Source organism: Notamacropus eugenii, chromosome 2 (genome assembly GCF_028372415.1).
Source record: "Notamacropus eugenii isolate mMacEug1 chromosome 2, mMacEug1.pri_v2, whole genome shotgun sequence".
NCBI classification, from domain to species: domain Eukaryota; kingdom Metazoa; phylum Chordata; class Mammalia; order Diprotodontia; family Macropodidae; genus Notamacropus; species Notamacropus eugenii.
In genome coordinates, this window is record NC_092873.1 from 293,953,934 (window position 1) to 293,977,197 (window position 23,264).

At 42.4% G+C, this 23,264-nt stretch overlaps 2 protein-coding genes across 2 annotated transcripts in view; both read right to left on the bottom strand.

Annotated features, from left to right (window-relative positions):
* Nucleotides 1-16,584, bottom strand: part of DENND2C (DENN domain containing 2C) — an 86,811-nt gene extending 70,227 nt beyond the window's left edge. The window contains exon 1 of the mRNA XM_072644421.1: nucleotides 16,456-16,584. The gene's annotated coding sequence lies outside the window, so the exon portion shown is untranslated. The remainder of the gene's footprint in view (nucleotides 1-16,455) is intronic.
* A 3,998-nt stretch (nucleotides 16,585-20,582) lies between these two features.
* AMPD1 (adenosine monophosphate deaminase 1) overlaps nucleotides 20,583-23,264 on the bottom strand; it is a 28,497-nt gene continuing 25,815 nt past the window's right edge. The window contains exon 14 of the mRNA XM_072644424.1: nucleotides 20,583-21,627. Within this exon, the coding sequence (XP_072500525.1) occupies nucleotides 21,469-21,627 (159 nt within the window). The 3' untranslated portion in view covers nucleotides 20,583-21,468. The remainder of the gene's footprint in view (nucleotides 21,628-23,264) is intronic.

Consider the following 23,264-nt stretch of genomic DNA (forward strand, 5'->3'; position numbering starts at 1 on the left):
TCTCCCTCCCTTCCTCCCCATTCTTCTCCTTCCCTCTGTTTCTCCTTCCTTTTCCTGTCTCTATTTCTCCCTTCCTCTGTCTCTCTCTTTCTCAGATACACGCACACGCACACGCACACATGCACACACACATAGTTCTAGATGACCATATCCTCTGGACTTGGCCAAAAATGGTCCCTTGTCCCCAGAACAATCACCACTACCACCCCTGCCCTACAAAACACTTTGGACTTGACCCACCCAGCTACACCCTTGAGGAGCCTATGTCTGTATTATACAATCCCAGACCAAAACTCAGTCAATCCCTAGGCATGTTGGTCACTTTCAAACTCGCAGTGCTCCACACAAATATTCCTGGTCATCACTTAACACTATTTAACATCTGCCTCAGTTCTTTAAACTGTAAAATGGAGTAGTTCTGAGTATCAGAGGACATAATATTTATAAATTGCTTAGCACAGTGCCAGGCATATTGATGTTTCTGTTCAGTAGTGTCTGACTCTTTATGACCTCACTTGGGGTATTCTTGGCAAAGATACTGGACTGGTTTGCCATTTCCTTCTCCAGCTCATTTTACAAATGTGGAAACTGAGGCAAACAGGGTTAAGTGACTTGCCCAGGGTGACACAGCTAGTAAGTGTCTTCCTGACTCCAGGCTCAGCAATCTATCCACTGTGCCCTCTAGCTGTCCACCAGGAATATAGTAGGTGCTTAATAAATGTTTTCTTCATTCCTTAGGTTGAAGTCAGAATTTTAGGAGGAATATAGTTCTGGCATAAGGTTTGCCTGCTAGACTTTCCAAGAAGCTAGTTTGGATACCCTGCTGAGGTTGGAAACTATCTTCCTTTGAGTTAGGTCCTTTATGCAATGGAAAAACCTTCACCTGAATTAAGAAATAATGGGACTGTCTCTAATAATCCCTGCTATGTTCCAAACGATGGTCGACTATAACCCTTCAAGGACTCCCTCAGGGTACACTTTTTAATGTGGGGCAAGTATTCCCAGCAAAAGGTCATCAATTGTGGAAAATATAGCACTGGTTAGGATGAAAAGAAACAGAGAAGCACAGTCTCTTAGTCTTCCTGGAAAAAAGGAGAGCAGCACAACGAGTTTGTGGGTAAAGACTAATAATCAATTTTCTCTAATTCATTTCTATATTATTCATTTTATAGGTAAAGACTAATAATCAATTTTCTCTAATTCATTTCTATATTATTCATTTTATAGGTAAAGACTAATAATCAATTTTCTCTAATTCATTTCTATATTATTCATTTTATAGGTAAAGACTAATAATCAATTTTCTCTAATTCATTTCTATATTATTCATTTTATAGGTAAAGACTAATAATCAATTTTCTCTAATTCATTTCTATATTATTCATTTTATAGATATGCATGGAAATCCTTAATGCTGGACTGGTTTCGCCCCATCACCCCGCTGGATTATGAGTCACTTACCACCGCTATTCGATAGATGATGTTTGCTACAGGAATGCAATCTAACTTTTTATATAATAGAACCCTTGTTAGAACATGTTTGTTATTACCTGAATGAAACCATATCCCTGGGCTGAAATATAACTATTTTTGTTGTTCAGTTGTTTCACTCATGTCTGACTCTTCGTGATCCCATTTAGAGTTTTTCTTGGCAAAGATACTGGAATGGTTTGCCATCTCCTTTTCCAGCTCATTTTACAGATAAGGAAACTGAAGAAAACAGGGTTAAGTGACTTGCCCAAGATCACACAACTGGTAAGTGTCTGAGGACAGATTTTAATTCAGGAAGATGAGTCTTCCTGCCTCCAGTACTCTATCTACCGCACCACCTAGCAGCCCTGAAATTTAACTATACATCGGCTCAAAATACCATTACCCTCTAAGTCTATGACATCCAGCAACGTGCTGATAAATGTTTAACAACTGATTCTCTGGGGCTGGGGTGGGGATGTAAGCATGACATACTTTTAAGTTTAATTTGCATTATTTTCTCCATCACTTTCTTAAATCTACATAATCAACTAAGCAATAAATGGAGCCCTGATGTGCAGTGTTTGCCAATTTCCAAGGAGTAAATGCTCACACTGAAACTTTAACAACCAGCTCAGGGCCAGCTGGGCACAGCCCTATATGAACACTATAAACGTTAATATTATCTCAACAGTATGCTATGATGGAAAGAGAGCTGGATTGAGTCAGGATGCTGTGACCATGCTGAGCTTTTGTTTCCTTTTCTAAAAAGCTGGAATGATAATGCTTGACTACTTTCTCCTCAGCAGCCAGGTGGCACAGTGGATGGAGCTTTGGGCCTGGAGTGAGGAAGACTCATCTTTATGAATTCAAATCTGGCCTCTGATTCATACAGGTTATGTGACTCTGAGCAAGTCACTTAACCCTGCTTGCCTCAGTTTCCTCATCTATAAAATGAGCTGGAAAAGGAAATGGCAAACCACTCCAGTGTCTCTGCCAAGAAAACACCAGCGGGAGTCACAAAGAGTTAGACATGACTGAAAACAACTAAAAAAATAATTTTCTTCACAGCTCTGTAAATGGTATTCTGTAAAAGCATAAGCAGTAGGAAAGTGTGAGCTATTTTGTTAGCTGAAGCAAAAGACCTTCTTGGAAAGTAAATTTATAAAAAGTAAAATCATATCATCGGTCTCCGCCAAAGTCAAACAGAAATTATTTTTGTTTACTCAATACTATGTATTATTCAGATCCTCATATACAAAGGTCTAATGTATGATTACTACAACCGACCAAAGTAGAAAAAAGTAACTTCCCTCCTAAGCCAATTCGGTTTTTATATCCTTCTGATCACAAATATAAAGCAGTTCTCTCCCCGGCTGGAACAGAATGCAAATGGGGAAATCAATTAAGTACAAGGCAGTAAATTATGCGACACAACATAGGTTCTAGAGGGGTGAATTTATCATGTTGTCCAGCGATAGTGATGGCCTTCTCTTTCCAGTCCAACAGAGGGATGATTTATCCCCAAAATATACCTTTGTAGTAAATATTTAAATGTTTAAAGAGTCAATATATTTCCTCTACTAACCCCAATCATGGCTTCTTCTTTTCCTTTTTAAAAAAAATAACTTTTTATTGATATCTCTTGTTTCATATTCCATCATCGTTTTCCCCCCAATATTTTCCCCAGTATCTCTCCCTTTCCCAGAGAGCCATTTCATATAACAAATGATATTCTGTAAAGATGGGGAAAAAATCAACACAACTGGTCATTACATTGGAAAAAGTCTGAAAACACCTTCTCGGTGAATTAGCAGGTAGTCTTTGAGAACTTCTGTTAAGCAAAAAAAATGATCACTATGAGGTTCAGTTAGTTCTTGGACATGCAGTCCATCACTGGTCTCATACTTGATGACTTTCCAGCTTGGCAATACCTGCAAGAGCTCATGCTTGAGAATCCAGGGTCAGCCCCAAGCCGTGACCAAACACTGGAGCAGGACTCTGGCCAGGTGTCATAAGTAAAACTGTTTAAGTTCATGTAGCCATCCTAATCAAATTGATCCCCAGTAGCTGCTTTTAAGCTGAGCAGTTTATACAATGCCCTCCTCTAAGATGCTATGTGATTTCAAGTCATGACTTCAAGAGAATCAACATTACAGGTATTTTCCAGAACATGGAAAGGCTCTCACGGTGGGTGTTGGAGGATGCCAGTCATTACCAATGATAACTTAAATGGACAAATTGTGTAAAAGACACAATTAAGACATAATCAAGAACGGAAACTGAAATCCTGCAGTGGGATAGTAGTAGACCACTGGCATAAGTCTAAACAGTGGGCAGCCTCGGTGCTGCACAAAAGACAAAAAGAATAGGAGGAAAACTTCCAGTGTGCTTGGATGAGCCCCCATGGAAGAGCCAGGATGAGAGAAGGCATGAAAAGTTGTGACTTGTACGGGAATGGGAGGTGGGGAAAGGGGAAGGTTGGTGAAAGTCTGCCACCTCCTAAGCCAACAGTTAAATGTTCAGTGTGAGCATTCACACCTTTGCAAAGCAGGGCTGGATTTATTGTTTTGTGGATTATCTAGCCTTAAGAAAGTCATGGAGAAAATGTGAATGATAGAATTTGGACTTTAAAGTGTATCCTACAAGTTTTCAGAAAGCTGGCTGTTAAACATTTACCAACATACCCCTGACTATATTAGATCTGCACTAGCAAGAGGAAGTTACAATAATAGTAATGAGCAAAAGACGTTTCTTCAAGGTTATCATCTCACTTCATACTCACCTCTGAGGCAGATACTATTCCCTTTTTATAGATGAGGAAACCAAGTCTCAATGGCCCCAAACCACATGGCTAATAACTGACAGAATAGTTTGAACTCAGGACCCTCCTGCCTCTATGTCCAACACTCTTCCCGCTACGACACACAGACCTGCATTATCTAAATATAATTTACGCAAAGTACTTTTCCTCATCATCCCTATAATCTTATAGCAACAGGAGAAAAAAAATAAAAAGATGTTCAGAATTCAGTCTTAAAGTCTGGCCCAGGCAACTAAATAGTTTCATTGTGAGAGGGAATTGTCAGAATGCCATGCATAAAAAGTTCTATTCCGAATTAACTTTAATTATAATATGCCACCTCAGTGGAGTTCAGACTCCTTAATTAGCATCCACATAATTAATTGAAATTTCATCTTTTCCTGGATAGAGTCCCTAATTATTATTTTCTTTGGTGTTTCGCTCTGTAAAGCAAGAAATGACTGTCCCCAAACGAGTCTCCTCAGCCAGAAAAACCTGCTGAGACTGAAGACACAGAGACACAGCTCCCACGCTGCTGGTCCCCTCTGGAGAGAACTGTTCAGAACTGAAGCCATACTACCAATATGAGAGGCAGTGGATATAGACAGTAGACAGGGGACAGTACAAAGGCAGGCCCTTCTTCCTAGGCCGTTCCTGGGGCCCCGGTTCTTCTGATCTTCTGGGTTGCCTCTTAGCTCATTCTAAAGTATCATCAGAAAATGAATTCTTCCAGTTTTCAAATCACACTCCAAAAAGTGTTCACTCCCTTACTTATCTCTGGGGCAGTTAAGTAGGTAGTGTGGTGGAGACCTGAGTTCAAATCCAGCCTCAGACACTTACTTAGCTGTGTGACCCTGGGCACTTAACCCTATTTGCCTCAGGTCTGGAGAAGGAATTAGGACAGCAAGGTGGTTCAGTGGATAGAGCTCTGGGCCTGGAGTCAGGAAAACAAGTTCAAATTTGACCTCAGGTACTTTTTAGCTGTGTGACCCTGGGCAAGTCACTTCACTCTATTTGCCTCAGTTTCCTCATCTGTAAAATGAACTGGAGAAGAAAAGGGCAAACCATTCTACTATCTTTGCCAAGAGTCAGACCTGACCTGACTGAAACGTCTAAACAGCCCTTATCTTTGTAAGAAACACTAGTGGAAGAGGACTTTCTTTACATAGTTATCCAAAGCACATGCCCTCAAATTCTCTCTAGTGCTCATGTTGTCAGTCCCGGGTCTTCTGGCACCCTCGGCTGCCTCTGACTTTACTGTCCACCTTCTCCTGCATACGCTTTCTCGCTCAGAGACGCTGCTCTCTCCTATTTCTCCTTCTGCCTTTCAGAACATTCCTGCTCAGTTTCCTTTACTGGCCCATTATTTATATAACAGGTTCTGAGTGTGAGTAAAAGGTCTGTCTCTGTCTTCCTCTATACCCTCTCTCTGTCTCTGTCTCTGTCCTGCTAATCTCATCAGCTTCCATGAACTTTACTGTTATCTCTATGCAGATGTTCCCAGATCTATGTATCTAGCCCTCCTTTCTCCACTGAGTTTCAGTTCCATATCAGACCAGTTGTACCTGAGACGTCTGCAACTCAACAAGTCCCTTACTAAACTCATCATCTCCCGCACCCACACTCTCATCCCCCATCCTCCGATCTTCCACTCCACTTTTTCTGTGGAAGGCACCTCTCCCCTGTCTCTCAGCTTTGTAATCATAGCATTATCCTCGACTACTCACCATCCCTCGCCTCACTTATCTAAACAGCTGTCAAATCTTGTTATTTCTACCTTCCTAACATCCCTTGCCCCTGACCCCTTCTCCCCACTCACACGGCCCTTGTCACCCTTCTCCTAAATAATTACAAGTCTCCTCCAGGCCTCCACGTCACTCTAGCCCACTCTTCACACAGCCAGCCGTACCTTTCCCCTCCTCAATCAACTTCAGTGGTTACTAGGATAAAATATAAAAATTCCCCTGTTTAGTTTTCAAAGCCCAGTATGACCTGGCCCCAACCTATCTGTCTAATCTCATTAGACATCACTCCCCCCACACACTCTATGTCCCAACCAAACTGGCTCTTTCTCTTTTCCTCATACAAGACACTCCATCTCCTGCTGCCCATCTCTGTGTCTTTGCACATGTATGGAATATTTGTTCTCGTCATTTTTGTCATTTCTGATTCTTCGTGACCCCATTTGCCATTTCCTTCTCCAGCTCATTTTACAAAAGAGGAAATGGAGGCAGACAGGCTTAAAGTGCCTTGTGCAGGGTCACACAGCTAAAAAGTGTCTGAGGCCAGATTTGAACTCAGTAGATGAATTTTCCTGATTCATACACACATGTAGTTTGGGACATGTACACATATGTATGTGTATATGTATAGGTATGTGTGTATCCCTACGTATGAATACACACAATATTTTTTATGTGTTTGTATTTATTATCTCATTTGAGCTTCACAGCAACCCTGGCAGGTAGGTGCTGTTATGATGCCCAATTTACAGGAGAGGAAACTGAGGTAGAGGTGCAGTGACCTGTCCAGGGTCACACAGCTAGGAATTGCTTGAGGTTGGATTTGAACTCAGGTCTTCCTAACTCCAGGCCTAATGCCCTATCGACCACACTCCCCAGCTGCCTCTTGTCTCTGTATTTATTAATTGGATGCTGCACATATTTTTAGATATTGGAAGATGAGCTCCTTGTCCGTAGATATTATTTCATTCTTGGTTAGTTTTTCATCATTATTCCACTCTCCCTGCCTGGTACAGTGTCCAGCAAGAAGCAGGTGCTGACAGATTGACCTCTAGCACATGGCAGGGTATCGTGTCTGGGATACACTATCTCCAACCAGAAGGCTATCTATCCACTTACAACCAAATCATTAAAGAACAATAAATGCCATTAGCACAGGACAGCGGTGGGGAACCTGTAGCCTTAAGGCCACACAGGAACTTCTAAACCCTTAAGTGTGGCCTTCTGACAGAATCCAAGTTTTACAGAACAAATAAGGCCATGTGGGACCTTCTAAATCCTTAAGTGCAGCCTTCTGGCGGAATCCAAATTTTATAGAACACATAAGGCCACTAAGGCCGCAGGTTCCCCACCCCTGTCATAGGAGCAGAGGTTTGGAGCTGGAAAGGACTGTGAAGCCACTGTATCTGACCACTTCAATTTGTAGAAGGCACAGAGTCGTTAAGTATCTGAAGGAGGATTCAAACTCAGACCTTCCTGACTCCACATCGACCTTCCATCCTCTACCACGCTTGCTGCCTCCTAATTTGCTCAAACCTTATTAAGACAGTACCCTATTTCTCCACCACAAGCTATTCCAGAAGTCTTGGTGTAGTTTCAATCTTTAATAGCGTTTGTAGCTTAAGCATCCCTAGGGCCGCCCCATTCGATGTGCTTCTTAGAATGAAGGAGTCATATACTCTATTTACAAAACAATGAATGGAACATGATGGGGGAAGTCAGGAAAAAGAGGGGGCTGCTCCTGCTTCAGAGGTGCAGCATCTAGAATGTAAACATTGATATGCTGGTAAATATTATTAATTATCATCACTAGCAGGATAGGACAAGGGACCTGCTAGGGCAGCTAGGTGGTACAGTGAATAGAGCCCTGAGCTTGGAATCAGGAAGACTGTCTTCTTAGTTCAGACCTGGCCTCAGACACTTTTTAGCTGTGTGACCCTGGGTAAGTCACTTTAACCCTGTTTACCTCAGTTTCCTCATTTGTAAAATGAGCTGGAGAAGGAAATGGTCAGTCCATTTTCCACTCCAGTATTTTTGCCCAAAAAACCCCAAAAGGGGTCACAGAAAGTTGGACATGACTGGACAACATAATAATGGGGTCCATGTCCCACAATAATGGAAACTCCCATGTGAGGAAACTCCTTACACCAATGAAATTCATTCAGCATCTTCTCTGACCCCTCTAGTTTTAGAATCGCCAGTAGCACTCAGAGGTTAAGGGACTTGTTCAGGGTCACACAGCGGTACATTTCAGAGGCAAGACATGATCCCAGATATTCCATCTATCAGAAGCAGCAGCAGGTCCATACCTCCTGTGATTTTGTTGGTGCAGGAAATCCCCAAAGCAGAGCTGCACCCTACCCACCCCCATGAACATCAGCAACTGTTTTGCAACTGACACATATAAAACTAGCATTTATACCGTACAGCATTGTAAGGTTTGCAAAGCGCTTTACGATCACCTAGTTTATCCTCCCAATGACCCTGGGAGGCAGGTGTCATGATTATCCTCATTTTACAGATGAGGAAACTGAGGTAAACAGAGGTGAAGGGACTTGTCATGGTTCACACCACTAGTCAGTAGCTGAGGCTTGATCTGAACTGAAAGGTTAAGTGACTCCGCCATGGAGACTCAGCCAGCACACAGAGGAGACCAAGCTCTCCTCACTTAAGGCCAGCTCTCTCTATATTTAACACTCTCTCCCCAAGGCAAATACAAATAAACTGCCAGATTTAACTGGAAAGATCCTTAGAGATCTACTTCAAACTCCTCATTTTACACACTAGGATAAAGATTCAAAGGTGAACTGTCTTACAATGAGCCAAGAATAATGATTACAGCTTATAGATGTGTGCAAGCAAATATGTATCTGTATGGATATTTATACACACACACACACACACACACACACACACACTCCCACTGATTTAAGGTTTACAAAGCACTTTACATCAATGATCCCACTTAAGCCTCGGAACAATCTTGTGAAGGAGATATTCCAGGCATTAATATCCCCTGAGTGACTCTACTCCTTGAGAACTGGAACCATTGCTTGCCTTCCTTTGCATCCCCATCACTTAGCACAGTGCCTGGCATACAGTAGGAGCTTTATACATGCATACTGAATCAACTTCTCAGTGCTCCAGGCAAGTTAATTTAAGACCATGAAGTGCAAAGGGGCAGAGAAGGTGCCGACCTGGCTTGATAAAAGGGAGTTTCCTCGCCAGGAAGCTCCTATATTAATGAAATCACAGGTTCAGCGCCTGACGCTACTCTGTTTTATAGATGAGGAAACTGAGGTTCACAGGGGCTTAGCAACTTACCCACATCTGCACTATTAGTCACGGCTGAAAGTAGGGTGTGAACCCACATCTTCTGGACTCCAAATCCCCCTTCTTTTTTATCCACTATATCTCACTTTCTCCCTGATAAGATACACATATGAAATCATACCTACTTTTAATTTTAAAAAACACTTTTCAGTTTAATTTAGCTAGGACAATGTCTTTATGATGAATTCAATTCACCCTAATGCCATCTCCTCTTGAGATGGTCTCAAGTAGATTGGTCTCACTGTCGTCCCATTCCCTACCTAATCTTCAATCTCTCAGTATCTACTGCCTACAGCTCCTACTGCCTTCCCCTCATCTAACCTTAAAAAAAAAAATGAAACAAAAATAAACAAGCTCCTCATTTCATCCTATCATCCCTATTAGCTATTGTCCTATATTTCTCCTCCCCTTCTCAGCCAAACTCCTTGAAAAATCCATCCACATAAAGTGTCTCCACTTCTCCCACTCACTTCTAAAATCTGCTATTTGGCTTTCAGCCTAGCCTCATCACTCAACTGAAATTGCTTTCTCTCTAGCTAACAATGAGCTCTTAATTGCCAAATGTAATGGCCTTTTTCCAGTTCTCATCCTTCCAGACCCTTCTAGAACATCTGATATTCACCTTCACAATACTCTCTTCTGTCTTGGCTTCCACAACATTGTACCCTCCTGGTTCTTCTCCTGTCCCTCTGACTGTCCCTTCTCAGGGTGCTGGTTCTTCATCTATGTTATATCCACTGACTGTGGATATCCGCCAAGACTCAGTCCTAGGGCTCCTTTTCTTTACCCTCTGTACTAGGGGGTCTTCTGTAAGACATAGATTTGAAAATTGAGAATTGCCACAATTGACAAAAATGTCATGTTTCTAGATCCAACACATTGTCCACTGGCAGCACTCATCTGAGAAGCATAACTCTTGCCCAAAAATTACACATATAAATGTATGGATATTTATCTCCATACATGTCATCTCTCTATATGGCATAAATATACATGCATACTACATATTATTTTATATATTCTGCATACTAGATTTTACACATATTTTAGAAATAAGTACTACCTAAACTAAAAAAGAAGAAAAGGCAGAATTGCATTATAAAAATTGTATAGCACCTTCAGCAATCCCAAGCTGCTCTTTGAAAAACAAACAAAAAACAAACACCAACCAAAAAAAAACCACCCCTAAAACAAAAGATCTATTTTTATCAGCACACTTTTCCTAGTAATGCAATATGGCTACAAATCATGGAGCACCATAATTTCCAAAGAATCAAAATTCAAGTGATGTAGAGACTCAAAATGGATGCAGGCAAATGACTATCTCAGAAAGGGGTGGAAAAGAGAATATCCAAGAAATACACAATCTGAAAAAGAGGTGAGTCAGTCAAAACAAGAGGATGGGATGACAGATGGATAACCAAGCACCAAAATGCTGCCCATAAAATGTCTAAAAAAATCTAAAGAATTTGGATATATAAATTCAGTATGTATGTGGTTTTGTTTTTTTTTTTTAAGTCACATATGAGCAAGAGTTGCACGAAACAGCTTAAGGTCAGCATCACTGGAAGGAACAACGAAATTGACAAGGTCACAGATCCACCTGACTATTAGATTACACACCTATAAAACGTACTCTGCACGTCCTTTGTGCCCAAAGCAAACGAGAAGAAGTACTGGTAGAAAAGACCAATGTGTTTTTCTTTATGCTAGGTGATATTTTTGGCCCTTTTTTTCAGAATAGAAGTATCAAGTCAGTTTTCAAAAATTAAAAACAGGCCTTGTATACTGGAAAATGGAAGATTTGGGAGCAGGAAGGCCCACAGCGCAAGCTGCCAAGAACAAAACTACAGCACATTTGCCTGCAAAAGCCAAACATTGACTGTTCTTCTGGAAATTCATCTTCACGAGACAGCTGTGGTCGGCTCCACCAAAGCAGATACTTGATGACTTTCAGCCCTGTTAAAGTTGAGTCATTCGATGACTGACATGCATTGCTTTATTCCAAGGGAATGGCTTGACTCACCCTCCTCGATGATTAATGTGAGTTTTATGACCCAGAAAAAGATAGAATAATATAGTTTTAGAAAGAGAGATACCGTAAAGCATTAAGGCATTTTACAATCTGTAAGACTACCCTGACCAATGCTGTTTTACAGTGGTATTATTAACACATAATAACTCTCAGTAAGTTGTACACTCCAATGGTAACATTCCTCCACCAATCATCCATGTAGTAGAATATTACTTCTTTTGAAAGTTTTCTGTATCTTCACCAGGAGCTCCCTACATTTATGAGTCCCACCCCTATCCAAACCCCAATACCTGACACATAGATGGCACTCTGAAGGTGTCCGTGATCAACTGACCTAAGGTATCTAAGACCAAATGCCTTGGACTGAAGAGCTAACAAGATGAAAGTTAAATCGGAATATGTTAGCAACGGGAATCTTAAAATTAAAATGTATGGGTCCTGATCCCTCCCTCTTCAGGTTTCTCATGCCTCTCATCAGATAAATATTAAAGATCATTCTTTCTCTAAAAAAAAGTATACCTTTATGCACTAAATCACATCTCACTTGTGTAAGGTCATTTTTGCATACAGTTTATCCCTCCTACTAAACTGTACATACAATCTTTTTTTCATCTTTGTATGAAAAAAACAAGTCATAAGCCTAGCACACAGTAGGTGTTCAGTAAATATTTATGGCACTGAATTGATAATCACAGAGAAAAGGGGACAGAAAGGTAAGATGAAGAGGCTTCCGTAGCACATAAATTTCCTCAGTAAACTAAGCAGTAGCATTAATTTATGATGATATTAGAGCTTGGAACAGAGAAGAGGGATTAGACAGTTGGGGAAAAAGTCTCCAAGAGTCACTGAGGCATGAAGTCAATAAGGCTGAATAGTATGATTTTAAACAGCATAGCAGGACCAGCTTCCCATGAATAGAGGGGCTGGGAGGATAGCTCTCTGGGTCTAAAGGAACGGGAGATGGCAAGTAAGGAGCCTGCGGCAAGGGTGAGTGTGTAGACTTACAGAAGGAAAGAGGAGAAACTGCTGTGATAGAAGAGGAATGAATGATGAGTCTGCTGGATGATTTTATGGGAGGAGGTGAAGAACTTTAACACCACCGCTCCCATTTCCATGCCTTTTGGCAGGCGGTCTTCCTTATTTGGGATGTGCTGCTCACCTTCTCTTAGAATCTATGTTTTTGTATCTCCAACATCTAACAGTGCCTAGCATACAGTAGGTATCTATTGAATGCCTGTCACCAAACTGACAGGTCAGAAATGGATGGCAGATAGGAACAGACATAAACTCAGGCTGTGTCTAAACTAAACCCACTCTGGATCCCAGAAACATCCAGCAAATGAAATCCTGGTTACCTGTGGCCTGCATGGTGGAAGAGAGGGGAGAGAAGGCTTTGATGCTGAGGAGGATCCAAAATAAATTCTACCTCTCTCAGACCATAAATCCATGCCTTTGATTGTAAGGTGTCTTACCAGTGGTATTGAAGTGAGCCCTGTTAAATGGATATTTGATAACCATTGCTTTGGCTTTGCAAGGAAAGGAATGGGGCCAAGTTTACAAACATTTATTAAGCATTTACTAGATGTCAGGCACTGCACTAAGCAATGGAGCTACAAATGAAGGCAAAAGACAGTGCCTGTCCTCAAGTGCCTGTCCACAGTCTAACAGAGGGGACAATACTCAACTACAGACAAACCAGATACACACAGGATAAAGTGGAGGCTATCTCAGAGGGAAGACATTACCTTAAAAGGGGTTAAGGAAAGGCTTTTTTGCAGAAGGTGAGATTTTGTCTGGGACTTGAAGGAAACCAGGAGGTAGAGGTCAGGAGGGGGAGAATTCCAGGTATGGGAGAAAGCCAGTGAAAATGTAAGGCATTGGGAGATGGAGGGGGCTTGTGCAAGGTACAGTAAGGAGGCTAATGTCACTGGATCACAGCGTAGGAGGAGGGTAAAGTATAAGAAGACTGGAAAGATATGAGGGGGCTAAGTGATGAGGAGCCAAACAGAACACCTTATATGTAATCCTAGAGGTCATAGGGAGCATTGATTAGGGGGTGAAGTGGTCAGACCAGTTTGAAACAATGGATATACTGGGGTGATTGAATCAACTCTTCAATACTTGACATGCTCAAATGATCTCATACATGTGAATGTTCCCTCCCAGGATGCTGACTGTAACCCATCCATGTTTGCCCATCCCGTGTAACTTTTGTCCCATGAGTCTGACACGGAGCATCCACCCAGTATAGTGAGTCCTTCCTACTTTCTCCTGACATTGTGAGGGTGCCTGTGAACTCTGCCCTATGACCAACCCATCTCCTCTTCCTATTGTACTTTTCCTTATAGTTCCATTTTAGTATATCGTTTCATTCCCTACCACCAACACCCCCAGAAACAAAAGAAAACCAGTCACTCAACAGAGAAAATACCCTTATACCTATAAAGTATAATTAAGTTGTAGTTTGAACAAGTCTTAGCCTACAGTCAGGTAATACCAGTTTCTTTCAAAGACAAATACCCTCCCCAAGAGTGGAATAAAGGCAATGAGGAAAACCATAGAAGCACCAAACTCCTTTTGGTAAGGTAAACAAACTACAAACCACAGCAGAATTTATAGAAAGGAATAAGGGTTTGCAACTAGCATGATTTCCAAAGATCTGTGATTTCAGAGGTGTGGCCACTCTCTCCACTGACACGGATGACAACCCCTCCACCCTTTAGCAAACCATCTTTGTCATCAGCCTTCACAAACTTAATTAGATTTGTCTTCAAAGGAAGAGACAAGTCTCCATCACTGGGCTAGCATGGCTTTTGAAAACTGCAGCTGCCTCCCCTTCCTGAGGAGGTACAAGAGTAAGTCTTTAGTGGAGTGTTACTAACTGGATTAGCTGCTAATTAATGTCATTACATGTTTCATCTTCCATAAAATCTTTCAAAAATGTGTTGTTTTTAAAAAAAATCCACTAAAGCATTTAAAGCTTTACTAAAACTATCATTTGCCAAGAGTTTTACCACTGTTCTCAGTTTTAATGAGCTAAAATATTCCTAGGTATAACACATTTTTTCCTTAAGTTTCACCACACGCAAAATTATCCAGGAATCATTTTAAAAGAAAAATTAATATCCCTTCCTTTGTTTCTATATTTAAGCATTTCTACTGTGACATCACAAAAATTAATATTTCTTCCTTTGTTTCTTCTGTTTTGAAAAAATTCTATTGTGTCCTCCACGCAAAATAATGAAAGGTCATGAGACACTGTTATTGTGTTTCCTGATTTCTGCCTGTGAAACAACTTCAGAACACATCCACAAACATCCCTCATAAAAATCCACTAAAAACTTCCACCCCCTTCTTGAGTTTTCTTTCTAGCAGCCTAGATCACCAATGCAGAGACAGTCCAAAACGTTAGCATACTTGGATTTTTGCTTCAGAATTCTTTTTTTGTAGAACTCCACTCTTTAAGCAGCCCAATGTCTCTCCAGACCTGGTGTGAGGATCTCTTTCACTCATCTGTTCTGCTAACCCATAACTATTCATCCATGACAGTGTGATTTTATGGATTGGCAGTCAATCTTGGTGTCAGGGATACCTGGGCCCAGTCTCTGCCTCTGACACCTAATCTTATGCGACCATAGGCAAATCACCTAGACTTTCTGAACGTTTGTAATATCTGCCTTTTAGTGTTCTCCCTAAGGTTTAACTGGGATAACTTGGAAAACCCTTTAAAGCACTTTCTAAATGTCTGTTTTTAATTGTTGGTATATACCACAAATAACAATAGGCATTTGCTGTTATCCAGGATCTCATAAACCTATTAGAATGGACCACATCTCAAGTAAAGGTGTAGGTGATATATAGACTGTATACGATGTATCTAGCTATATCATACCATATATGGGGTATAGAGACTGTATATGGTATATATAGTGTATATGAGCAATATATGTATGCAGTATATATGTATGTATAGGCAGTACATATGCCGTACATACACAGATACATACAGTAGCCTATATTTATAATGAATTTCCGGGAAAACCAGAAAATGGAGAATATACCTTTCAAATGAAGTAGCTAAGTCGTGGCTTGACAACAGTGGTATCTAATTCAAGTAGAATGGGAGCAGGCACTGACCCTACAAAGGAATCCCTGCAGGCCTGCGCGTACTGACTTAGAAAACCACAAATGAACATTATCTGTGTCCTATTGTATTTTTATCTATCTTGTTAACTATTTGCTAATTACATTTTAATCTGTTAGGTTGGGTTTATCTGGAGAGAGCACGAGGTGGGTACACGCTTGACAAACAAATTGGAAAGATGTGGTTTAGAGCTGACACGGATGACGTGCTCCTTTACAGACACTGTTACAATTTTATACAAAAGCGTGCCCCATGGCAGGATCTGAAGGGGGAAGAGTCTCATTATTTGCATTCTGTGGATCGCCAGTTTCTGGTAAGAACCTCCAACTAACAGCCTCAGAATGATATCTGGACTACCAGCCAGGTCAAGGGGAAAACATTAGCAGTTGGGCTCAGGACCAAGGCAGCATTTCAGGGCAAGGCAGGCTTCCCTCTCTCCCTCCTTTCCTCCTCCTCCCCCGGCCTTGCCCTCGTCTTCAGAGCGGTGCCCGGTTCGGTCCGCAGGCTCCTGGTCCCCAGGTCCGCAGACTCCCGGCCCCCAGGCTCCCGGGCCCCAGGCTCCCGGACCGGGTGCTGTCATCTCTCACCGAGCGGCTCTCGGGTCACTCGGGCCACTTGTGAGGGCTCTGCAGGCTCGTAGCCACCCTCCGCCAGGGTCAGGGAGCCCGCCTGCACCACTGGGCTGTTCTCTCAGGCTCGGGCCAGGGGAGGGACCCAGAGCGGGGTGAGGGGAAAGAGAGACGGCGAGCAGGGACACGCGCACCCAACCGACCGCCCCGGTCCGCCAGCCCGAGGAGCGAGCTCCGGCCCGGGAGGAAGGGGCGCGCCGGGCAGGGCCGGGGCAGGGGCTCGGGGAGCCCCGTCCGGCCAGCTGCCACGCACAGCCCAGATCCCCAAGCCGCTGCGGCGGCCCTCGGCCCCGTCCTACCTGTGCTCGGCTGCGGACGGCGAGGCTCCGCCGGGCTCCGCCGGGCTCCGCTCGGCTCCGCTCGGCTCGCGGGCTCCCGGGCAGTGGCCAGCGCCGCGGCCCCTCCAGCCCCCGCCCCCGCGGGTTCTGCACTGGCCGGCCGGGCTCCAGGTCCCGCCCTGTCCCGCCCCAGCTGGGAGGCTCCTGCCCCCGCCCCTCGGTTCTGCCCCCGCCCCTCGTGGACCCAGAGTCCGGAAAGGATCGCTGGCGGGAGGCTTCGGTCCGGGTGCCCCAACGGCGTCCCTGCTGCCGCGCCCGGACCCCGGAGCACCCCTTCGGCCCAGCGCCTCTTCCTAGCCGGGAACCCCACCAGCCGGCCCCCTCAGGGGCCCGGGCCCGCACTAGCGACCCCTTGCCCAATGGCGCTTTAAGGTTTGCGAAGCGTTTTAGGAACGTTAGCCCGTCTGTTAATGATAATAGTTAACACTTGTGGAGCGCTTCCTCCGGGCCGGGCCCGCGCTGAACGCCCTCCCAGGGTCCCGACTTGACTTTCACAACATTCTTAATCGCTACTTTACAAAATTAAGGAAAGTGCTTCATAAAACTTGAAACCTGTATAAATGTGGAGCTGTAAAGTGTTTATGGCACTGAATTAGGACTGCGCCCTGCTGCACTTCGGGGAGTGGGCATGGAGCCTTCTGCCAACCCGACTAATCCAGGAGATACAAAGTAACACCTTAGGCTGGGATCCCCGAGAGGGGGAGGCGGGACGGTCCCGGATCCTCCCAGCACCTGGCCTGGGGAGCCCCGCCCAGCAGTGACACATCCAGAACGACCCCGCCTGCAGTCAGGAGCCAGTCACACTTCGGGATGCAGCGTGGCACCGTGCCCACAGCCAGCACCAGCCCAGTTTCACTAGAGGATTAGGGCCAAGGATGAGTTTAGCCTGTTTCCCAAGAAATCCCTCCTCTCCGGAGGCTCCCGGGGACGCGGAGCTGGCCCCCAAGCCCTCCTAGCTCACTCCCATCTGTTCGCACAGAGACACCAACACAGAGGGGATGGCCAGAAGGAAAGGTGTCTGGTTTACAATTAACAGATGGCTGTTACCAAACAGCCCGCAAAGCAAGAACAGCAGGGGGTAGGGAAGACTGCTAAAAATACATTTGGCCCATTTATCACAGCCCAGCAACAGTTTCATAAAAATCTTTCGCTTCTTCGAGAAAAGCTGCACCATAGCCACACGTCGCCTTTAAGACGTGAAAGCTGATCTTCAGGGAATTAAAACAAACAAAACCTTGGATAAGATGCTGTTGGAGTACCTAGAGGAAAAGTTTTGCACCCTTTGGAATCTACTCAAATGAACTTTGCATTTAGGAAGTTTATTTGGCAAAAGAGAAGATTGAATGCCAGATACCTATGAAAGATTAATCTCTCTGGACCTCCGTTTTTGCCTCTGTAAAAATGAGAAGACACTCAAGTTCCCTCCAGCTCCAAATTCTATGATCCTAAGAAACTGAACTAGGATGGGGCTCTCTGGGGAGGCAAAGGTGTTCGTGCGTGTGTTCTCTACTGCCATCTCTTGGGTAACACGGAGTATTTCATTTGTGACAATTATTAATTCAAATATCAAGAGAAGTTTTGATAGAAACAAGTCTCCAGGATGCAGGAAATCACCTTCTCTAAGGGAGAATGGCAGAATTGGTCCTAGGGGTAACTAAGATGTTAGAAACTGAATGATGGATGCTACCAGCAGGCCCTTTTAAAAACAAGGTGAAAGGTCGCACCTATGCTTGAGGGTTTCTGCAAAGTCTGGAGAAAGAGGCAAGAATTTCTTCTACCTTGTGTTCTGTTAGAAATACCTGTATATCTTGAGATGGAGTTCTTATTTTGGAGTTAGTTAAGGTATAATATCAGATGCAAGGAAGCCGTGTCTTACATTATGAAAATGACCAAGGGATTTCTACAACAAAATATAATAAATTAAATGTCAAGAAAATAGCAAAATCAGACAAATGGATGTGATAAATAAGTGGTAAAAGTTTACTACCCAAAACATGTAAAAATTGATTTTAAAAAATTGAATGTACTGTTAGCCAAAGCAATCAAAATTGAAAGCTGGGACATTCTAATGACCAAATTTGACTCCAAAGAAGAACTATGTAAAGAGATCTGTCCTCTTTCTTTGAAGAGGTGGGGGGAATCGTGAGTGTAGATAGAATTGCTTGTAATGTCAGCCTTTTTCAATGTGTGTGTTAGTTTTGACAGGTTAGTTTCTCTCCCCCCACCCCCCATTATACAGAGAGCTCCTTAGGGGCAATGACTGGTTTTGTCCTTTTTTGAATTTAGCAAGGTGCTGGGCACTAATAAGCACTTAACAAAATGCATATTGACTTGTGAATCATTCCCCTTTCCCTCTTTAAAGTTTTTTGTTATAAGGTATGGCTGTGGGAGAAAACTGTATTGGAAAACATTGGTGATAAGAAAACAAAAGATTGCTATAAAAGGTTTTTTAGTATTCAGTCCTGTCACTCTTTGTGGCCCTATTTGAGGTTTTCTTGGCAACAACACTGGAGTGATTTGCCATTTTATTCTCCAGTTCATTTTACAGATGAGGAAACTGAGGCAAGCAGGGTTAAGTGACTTGCCCAGGGTCACACAACTGCTAGCGTCAAGCCAGATTTGAACTCAGGAAGATGAGTCTTCCTAACTCCAGGCCCAGCACACCTAGCTGCACAAATGAAATGTATGGAAAGTATAAAATTTAAATTAGAAAAAAAGGTATTGCTGGAGCTCCACTTCATAAGTCAAAGGAGAAGAGCAGCTTATTCATGAGGAAACACAAACATCACCTGGTAAAAAATGCCTGATCCCTTAATAAGGGAAGAAAGGCAAGCTGAAACAACTTCAAGGTACGGCTTGAAACATGTTAAACTAAGAAAAGTAAATGAAAATGACTATGGGAAAAGATTTATTTATACCTGACACTGAAAATTGGTTCAGTCTCTAGTAATTTACTAACATGAAATTAATTTTTTAAAAATCTGTCTACATGCCCCTTTGAGGTAAGAATTCCACTTTGGGAAAGTTTATGAAACTGGCAATATAGGAATTCTCTCTACCACGGCAGATTTTAGACCTGTATATGACTTAGGAACTAAGTTCTAGCATTTTATGAAGCATAATGAGGGAAAGTTATTTACCAAGAATCACATGGAAATTTAAATGTCAGAAAAAGGCTTTGAATGAAGATTTTCCTGACTCAGGTCCAGGTCCAGTACCCCATCTTCTATGCCAGCCTGCATTGGGCACAATTGTGTGTGTATGTGTGTGTGTGTGTGTGTGTGTGTGTGTGTGTGTGTGTGTGTGTAGGGCAGGTTGTCCAGATCTGTGATTTTCATAGGTATGGAGATCTCCCATGAACCTCCCATGCAAACTTTCAATTCATTTTTAACTTACATTTGACAGTAAGAAGTGATTTGTCCTTGGAAATACAGCCATTATATGTGAGAAGCAGGATCTGAACATGGATCTTCCTGAATCTTAAGGCCAGTGCCTTATCCACCCTACTGCTTCTCTTTGGTGACTAGACCCAAAGCAAGTTATTCAAAAAAGGGCAGCAGGTTGTTATTTGTACAAAATGTTTGTACCTGAATTATTTAAAATGGAATCTAACCAAATAGCCACATGGGTATATTAACAACATGAAGAACCACATAGCTATGAAAAATATAAGTATGTGGGCTATGCTAATACACGGAACTATGTATGTGAAATAATGTGAAGGGAGGAAAAAGTAGCTGGATCTGATGCTACATGCTTGTAATCTCTCCTACCAGGGAGGCTGAGGTTGGTGAATGGATGGCATTCAAGAGTTCCAAGATGCAGCAAGCTAAAGCAATCAGGTGGCTGCACCATGTTGCACATCCATGGAGTAGCCACCAGGCTGCATAAGTTGAGGCAAACCAACCCTAGTGGGGAATTCAGCAGGTCATACTTCCTGGATTTTTCAATGGTGCTTCCCAATCCATGAGTGGCCATTGTACTTCCAACCAGGGTGAGATAGGGAGACCCAGGTTCAGAAGAAAGGAAAAGAAAGAAGAGAAAAAGAAAAACCAGAATACAGTTAGGACAATAGTATCATACACTATCCAAACCTGTTTTTAATATAAATTAGCAAAGATTGAAAGGATGTTTGTAATAATGTCGATAGAATTTAGCATCTATTAGTAGTTTTTCCAAAGTCATAGAGTCACAGGATTGCAGATGCAAAACAAACAAATAAAAAACCACTTAGAAAAGAAAAAAATATTTTGGCCTCTGCTAATCTTGGGTTTGGTCTGGTTTTTCCGTCAATTGTTCTCATACAAAAGTATTCATATGACCAGTAGATGGCAACACACTTGTATGTGTAGAAACTTAGCTATGGAAATAGAAAATAAAACTGCTTCTCTTAGTCCAAGGGTGGGGAACCTTTGGCCTCGAGGCCACAGGAAGACCACCTGTGGCTCGAGGCAGCAGGTTCCCCACCCCAATTGAGTCTCTAAAAGTTACACATAACCTTAATTTTGTCAGCTAAATAATTTTTGGTACATCAATCAGTAGAGTTTACTGTCATTACTGAAAGAAAGCCTGTGAATTTTTTGAAACAATAAAAATTTACCTGTTGTGACATAAACTGATTCCCTAATTATTCTTCATAATAATTATAAATATTTTTATAAGTTCAGAATTTTGCTCATCGGATTTTCTTAAAGTAGAGACACACCCACATTGCAGTATAAAACCAGTACTGACAACCTGTCAAAAAGATGACTTTTCACATATGATACTGGGATGGGTGGAGTATCCTTGAGCAGATTTTCTTGTCAATGAATAGAAAACAGAGTTAAGAAGGAACTTATCTTCCCAATTACAAATTACTTTTCAAGTTTCATTTCTTATTTTTCCAGGGAAGGAGTAGGCAACTACTATACCAAACCTATGAGCTTCTATGAGAGGAACGATGATCCAAATAGAAGAGTTGCTATATTTATTTTAATCTGTTGCCTTTAGACCCTCTGCAATTAGGTTAAGTTCATAACACCAGGTTTCAAAGCGATAGGCCATTCGAATCTGGGCCACATTGGTCTTCCGGATGTCATTTCCATGAGGGCCTTCCTCAAGGTAATTGTCTCCAAGAAACTTAGCTTTCTCCTGAAAGACAAAAGGAAGCAGAATGATCCTTGTTTATTAGCCCCTCGATATTACTGTATAATAATTACTTCCTCCACAAAATCCCTTCCTCATGTTATCCCCTGGCAACAGGAAAAAATAAAGCTTTAAAAGGACTGATCCAATGTTTCAATGAGTAGCGTCTGATGAAAAGTCTAACTCTTGGCCAAAAGGCATGTCCAGACAGACAAAACAAAAACTTCCACTCCCTGCATGCAGTGGTTATACAGGATTTACTGGGCCATTTCTTCACTTGTGTTATATCAACCCATTTATATCATCTTCCTTGGGAGACTTCAGTATCCTCCTTAATGACCTAACACCCTGTCCTCAGAGCTTCTTGAACTTTGCAACAACTATGACCTCCATCTCCATTGTGCTTTTAGCCAAGGTCACAGGTTACACCTCATCATCACTCAAACCTTCAAGATTGTAAACCGTGAGATTTCCTTCTCTGACCCTAGTCTCCTGTCCTTCCACCTTTCCTCCTTCCATTTCTGTTATATATCTTTCCTTGTGACTTTCAGGATTTTTCTTCCTCCTTGTTTTGTCAATCTATTTAACCCTGTTCTGGGCTCAGTTCATTTCCTAACTCAGTCTTGACCCTATTGTGCACTATTTCAACAATAAGCCCAACTTCCTCCCTTGAATATCTCTTAAATTTCTGTTGATCTCACTCTGCCGACCTCAAATTGTGAATAAATCCTGACAGTTGCATCTTTTGTCCCTACCTCTCAGTGGACAAATCTTGATGGAGAAAATCAAAAACCATGCTGACTGCATTCAGTGCAAATTTATTTGATTTAACTTCAGCTGGGATTCACCAAGTTTATTAAGCACCTGCAAGGAGTCAGAGACACTGGAGATACAAATACAACAGCTACTTTCAACCTTCTTTTCTCAAGGTCCCAACTCCACAGACTATATGGTTGAAGAACATTGGATGCTGAGCCTGGGGACTTGAGTTCAAATTCCAACTCTGCTGCAACATGAGACAGGGCATTTCACCTTTCAATTTTCTAATCTTTAAAATGAGAGGGTGAGACTAGATGATCTCTAAATTTCAACCTGTGATGCTTCCCCCCTACTCAGTAGGTAATTTTACCTCCGACTTTATTGAAATGACCATCTGATTTACTCTCCCTTAGTTCTCCACTTCCATTACTCTAACCTTCTTAAACTCCCCATGGAGTCATTTGTTCTTCCACCTGTAACCTAAAACCCACTTTTTCCCTTTTCTATGACCTTGATCTATCTCTCTCAGGCATCTTTAATCACTTGCTCTTTCCCTTCTCCAATAAACTTGCTTAGGTCTCCTATATTCATCCCCAAAACACCTCCTTTCACTGTCTCTCAAGCCATCATCTTTCTTCCTCATCACTACCAAACTTCTAGAAAGAGTAGCTGGTGTGTGCTCTCTGTCTACACTGCTCACTAGTCATGCCCCAGATCCTTGTGGTCTGGCTTCTGGCCCACCATTCCAGTGAAAGATGCTCTCTCCAAGGTCACTAATGGATTCCTTTTCTCTAAAGAGTAGGGATTTTCCTCAACCTTAACATCAATAGCATTTGACACTGCTAATGAAGCTAGGTAGAACTGCTGAATTTGGAGTCAGAAAG